General features: G+C 32.3%; 1 protein-coding gene across 1 annotated transcript; it reads left to right on the top strand.

The window, feature by feature from the left end:
- Window positions 1–2303: 2303 nt before the first annotated feature.
- On the top strand, window positions 2304–6114 carry LOC104892472 (outer envelope pore protein 16, chloroplastic). The gene is made up of 6 exons (XM_010678420.4): window positions 2304–2573; window positions 2783–2834; window positions 3019–3050; window positions 3895–3928; window positions 4021–4088; window positions 5816–6114. Exons 1-6 carry the CDS (start codon window positions 2478–2480, stop codon window positions 5957–5959), a joined length of 426 nt encoding a protein of 141 aa, XP_010676722.1. The 5' UTR covers window positions 2304–2477; the 3' UTR covers window positions 5960–6114.

Here is a 6114-nt window from a genome sequence, read left to right as displayed (position 1 = left end):
AAGTCACAAAAAGATTAATTATTTTAATGTGAATATCTGGTTAAAAAATAAGTCTTAACTTGAGTTTTTAGTCCAAAACTTCAGTATACTTTCGAAACTTTGATCACGAATTTCCACCACTATATAATAATAACATGGTCATATAAAATCTCGTTATATTCATGTCAATATATATGTAGTTTTATATTATTTTTTTTGATGATTTTTATTAATACAATACATTTATGGTCAAAATTGTGCAATAGATTGTAATAGAGACCATGAAACTCAAGTGTATTCTTTCAAGCAGACGAACTATGGATCTATTCTTTTACACTTAACTGAATTTGTGTGAATTGAACTTAACATAACTTATCTAAACTGAACTGAAGAATGAAAATTGTGAGAGAAAACTATTAACTGAAATGAACTGAATTTTCCTGAATTGAGCTGAATTTGTCTGAATTTTCATTAATTTAGTGTAAAAGAACAGAGCCTAAGTGATTAGGGTTCAAAAACTTTTTCAATACATGTCGACCAACTTGGAAAACAATATATTTGACACATGTTTCAATAATTGGATTTGTACCCTTAAAAACTTGGAATGCAAAACAACAAGCAGATTATTACACATCGTCTCAAAATTGCTTAAAATTGCCTTGGTCCACTTTTAATTTACTATTTACCCCTTCTCTTTTTTCCACCACCCACCTCTCGAATTTTTTTTATTATTATTGGGCGATGGGAGGAACGTCTGGCCACAACGTTCCACGCATAACCTGAACGTTCGGGCCTTCCTTCCATCACCCAACAATAATAATAACAATTTTGAGAGGTGGGTGGTGTCGCATTTTGCGGTTTGCGGGAGTGTTGGGGAGGAGGGTTGGGCTGCTCGTGGGGGTGGAAGGAAGGTGGGGGTAGCAAGTGGGGTTGAAGGGAGGGTGTAGGCTGATTGTGGGGGTGGGTGGGGGGGGGGCTGGTGGATGGTGGAGGAGGTGTTGTGGGAATGGAGGTGGTGGCAATCGAGGTGGTGCCAGCAGGAGGTGGTGGTTTGGAAAAAGAAAAGAAAAAAATAAAAGGGTAAAGTTGAAAATATTTAATGAATTCGGGACGATTATAAGAAGTTCAAAAATTATTAAAAGAGATCATCTAATCAATATATATATATAAAAGAGGAACTTTTCGGGAGCATAGAGCGCGCCACCTAGGATTGCCACATCATCTTATTAATTTAGAGATCATAAAATTTAGAGTTTGAGAGATAATAAAATTTAGAGATTGAGAGATAAAAAATTTAGAGTTTGAGAGATAAGAGTTTATTCACTCTACCGCTATGACAAAACCAAAAAAATTTATCTTTTAGGGATCTATTATAACTAGGAATGTATTATAAGTACTACTATACAGTATATTCACTCTACGGCTACGATTCACATATAAAATCACAAAATAAAATAAAAAACCTGATTCTTGAGATTTGCCTAAACCATACGATAACATCTAATGAATTGCTGCAAATCTACTAAAGTAGCCAACATTTTCAATGACAGCTTCCTTGCATTTGTGGCGACTCAATATCTACTTTATTTTATTTTTAAACTTTCATTATAGTGATATACTGATATGTTAGTTGCAATATCGGTCAATATGCGTTTACTTATTAGAGATTGAAACAACCATTGCAATACTAATTTATATCAACTTTTTATAAAATTTATTAATAGATAATTAAAGATATTAAAGATAATCTAAAAATAAGGGTATAATGACAAATATTTTCAATTCTTTTTCTACTACAATAATGGGTTTGGGCATGAAATTAAGAAAATAAAAAAAAATGTGTAGTTTAGCATAGAGGTACTCCTTTAATTAACAAGTGTAGGGGATAAGTAAATCCTTAATAAAGTAAGCGCAATTTTATGAAGCAATTTGATGAATAATTAATGATGATTTTATTAACATAAAGTAAATGTGTAGTTTAGCATAGAGGTACTCCTTTAATTAACAAGTGTAGGGGATGAATAATGTTAACCAAAAATTACAATAAAAAAATATAAAAAACAACCCGTGCAACGCACGGGCTTCAAAACTAGTTTTAATATAAAAGTAAATCTAGTCACTAACTAAATTGAATTAGTCACTAAAGAAAATTAACCTAATTACTATTGAAATAATTCTCTTTTTAATATTAGACTTATTCATTATCTAATTATAGTTTAAAAATAAACAGTTTTTTACAAGACAAATTCTATGAAGTTTTGCGGCAATTTATCATTCCAAAACAAAAACGATGGAAATAGCCAAAAGTATAACATGATTTTGTGATTGGGAAATCATGATACAAAATTAGAGCCGTCCAAATTCCACCATCATTTTTCAATTCCATCACACATTTCAATATTTCATCCTAACATTACATTCCAACTTCACTCCAGTCATCTACATTCCCACACTCACAATTTAGCCACAGAAAACCCAACAAACAAAGAAAGAGAAAAATGCCTAGAACTGGCATTGCCAAAGTTAACGTTGTTGTTGACACTGGTAACCCTTTGTTGGACCGTACTGTTGATGGCTTCTTCAAAATTGGCACTGTAAATTATATTTCTATCTCTCCCCTTTTCTTTTGTCTTTCCTATTTCTATTTTATTCATTTTTCTTACCCATTTATTGAATTTTTGTACATAAATTTTCCTTTTTTTTGTGGGTTTATCCTTTTTCTAAATTATTCATTTTTCTTACCCATTTATTGAATTTAATAATAAAAATTTTCCCTTTTTTTTGTGGGTTTATGGTTTATCAGGTTGCAGCCACCAGAGCAGCTGCTGAAGATGTATACCACATTGCTAAGAAAGGTTCCTGCTTTTTTTGTTATGTGTATTTTGTTTTCATTTTTTCTGCTATAAAATTTTGTTTATTGGTTAATTCTGTAGTAAGAATATATAATTATATGATGATTTTGCAGTGCTTTGATTTTAAATTATACACTTTGTAATTTTTATTGATAAATTTCCTACCCACATTTTTGTTTTTTTGCAGGAAGTCTTTCAACTAAGAATGTTGAGGAATCAGTAAGTCCCTGGTTATGATATCTAATGCCATTAATTGTTGTTTGAAGTTTTTGTTTTTTAGAAAAAAGAAGTTCAAAAAAGAGAAAGCAACATCATAAATTTTAAACCTTTGATGAATTTTGGATAGGGTGGAATCTTGGGTTACTTCAAAGTGAATTTTTCTAGCTGGTCTTTGCAAATGCATGCTAAAGATCTGATATTTCGGCAGCATAACCGAGGTTATATTGGAAATTGTAGATCTTACATCTTACTCCCTCCGTTTCAAAATATAAGGCACGCACGATGTTCGAAGTCGAACTTTGATGGTTAATTACTCCCGATTTACGTGGATAAAAAATTTAAAAAATTAATGTTATTATAGTATTTTTCACGACGAATCTAACCGTATAATTTTTATAAATTTTATTTATCATATTATGAAAGATATTTATGGTCAAAGTGAATTTTGTAAAACGTGAATGCCTTCTATTTTGAAACGGAGAGAGTAGTATATAATCGGAAAAAACTTTGTCTACCCAGTGGATAATCTACTGAACTAGTGATAGACATTGATAACCTGAGGGTGCGTTCACTTCACATTAATAAATTATTTCGTGAAAAATGAGTTCAAATAAGTTTAGATGAGTTTTGTTTAGGTCCAATAAGTTTCAATAAATTGTGAACATAAGTTATAATCCAATACGTTTAGAAAAATTCCAATGAGTTTAGATATGTTATGTTCAGTACTTCAGTTTATGAGAACACGCCTAAAACTTCATTATCTCCGTCTTGGGGTTCATCTGATGGAAATTTTTTTAGACTTGTATATTGTTGTTTTGTAATTGACAAAGTTGTGTATGTGCAGCTGAAAAAGATGTGCAAAGAAGGAGCATACTGGGGTAAGTGCAAGCTTTCCTTCTGAAGGCTTATATTATAGCAAGTGTTAGTATCTTTGCAAACTTGATAACTATGTTATGTTCATGCTCAACAGGAACCATAGCCGGTGTCTATACTGGGTTGGAGTATGGAGTAGCAAGGGTCCGTGGTACCAATGACTGGGTAATTTCTATCTCGAATTTACTGATGAGCTAATCGTTAGCATTGAAAGTTAATGGAGAAAATGCAATATAATAATATGAAGTGAAGCAAATTGTTGTCCTTTCTATAATTAGTTGGCTTAGATTGTGCTGTATTCTGCGATAGCAGATGGACCTAATTTCCCTGCTCGTGCATTGTATTCACGATAGCTGAATATAAACCTTCTTGCTATGTCTATTTTTGTTTGAACTTGGTGTGAGGATGAGAAGGTAGCTTCTTGTACTCTTACAGAAAGTTTGATAAATAGTGATAAATGGTGATAATCTTAAAAACATCATATGCATCTTAGTATTTTTGAATAGAAAGTATCATGTCGATGTCCATGATAGCTTGTCCATCCTCAAAACATGTCATTTTTCTCATAAAATTTGTTTATCATCCATTATCATTATAGGAGTGGTATTGAGTGGGAAACAATTTTGGTGAAGAAAATCAAATGTTTAGGGACAAGATTTTATTACCATAGTAATATTAGGAGATTCCATCATCATCATTGCCATTCAGTACCGCATATTAGATGGACCATTAGGAATATTATTCATTATAATACGTCATGTCCCTTTCTTGGAAATTGTACCGAGCATCTTTAGATTAACTTAGGTTGCTTTTAGATCCTAAATATATAGGTATTTTTTGTGTTGGTATATACTTCAAGTCCTAAGCAATGTAAGCATTGGCCATTGGGCTCTTATTGTAGCTTGGGGACCAAGCTAAGCAACAATCTGGGCCCTTTACCCTGAATTTCAGTTGTAGTTTACATACTTTAAAAGGCGAAACTCTTATCTTGTTAAATGAACTTTCTTATGTGCAACATTCTCTGTTGTATTGCTATTGAGCTGTGAGATATTGAGTATATCTATTGAAGTAGCTGGTTTGGAATTCTGGTATGTTGAACAACATATGTGATTATTATGTATTTGTTCTCCTCTCTGGATTGCTTTCATCTGAGTTCCAAGTTATGATTGTTTTTTTTTGCGATCCCAGTGTTTATTTTCTTGTCAGACTTTTTCATTTTGTTATCCCTCTTTTTATTGTATGTCTTCTTATTTATTATAAGTGAGGTTATTATTTCAAATGTTAAGACATTGTGTTGATGTTACAAGAACAACTCTATATAGCTAAGTATTAGCTAGCTAAACATGAGATACAAAAGTTGTGGACCATATACAAAGTACAGTTACAATATGCCCTAACTAGACTGATGAGATAAAATAAAAAAACCTAGCCAAATAGTCTCACTCATATTACAAAATGCCCTCACTTCCTAATCTGTATTAATCCACTTTGTAACTGTAATTATCAGAAAGAACGCAGGGAGTACGTTTGTGAAAGATTTGTCAAACATGGATTTAAAAACAAAAGTAAACCACTTTTGTTTTCTCGTCTTTTTTGGGGTTTGATGAGCTTGAGTACAAGACTATCAAAAACCACCTATTTTGCGTCTTTAGACATGTAATGCCAAAAGAAAAAGAAAAGAGATTGTTCACCAAGTTTTTTTTTCCTTAAATATGGAAGGTGAGATTATCTGCTTTCCTTTTAGTGTTTGTGTTTTGACACGTATTAGGATTAACCAAATAAATCTTCATTATTTTCATATTTATGACTATGTTGCTGCTTTTTTTCTTTTTGTTGGAAAACCGTGTTGTGTTTGTATTCCTGATGAATGTTATCTTCTCGAACATAAACAGAAAAATGCGATGATTGGGGGTGCTCTGACTGGGGCTCTGGTATCTGTAGTGACCAAGGGTAGCAATGACAAAATTGTGATGGATACTCTTACAGGAGCTGCAGTCGCCACTGCTGCGGAGTTCATCAGCTATGTCCGTTATTAAGACAGTCCAAATCTCTTGTGTATATTGGGAAGATAACTTCATGCTTCAATTCTTCCTTTCGAGGTTTCCAAAATAAGTAAACACTGATGACTAGCACAGTTGGAATGTGTCAATGAAAATTTTCGTCCTATGGAATGTTAATTACTGTCTGGTCA

This window comes from Beta vulgaris, chromosome 5 (genome assembly GCF_026745355.1).
Source record: "Beta vulgaris subsp. vulgaris cultivar EL10 chromosome 5, EL10.2, whole genome shotgun sequence".
In the NCBI taxonomy this organism is placed as follows: Eukaryota; Viridiplantae; Streptophyta; class Magnoliopsida; order Caryophyllales; family Amaranthaceae; genus Beta; species Beta vulgaris.
The sequence above is the reverse complement of the archived record's forward strand: the minus strand, read 5'-3'. Positions and strand labels throughout refer to the sequence as shown.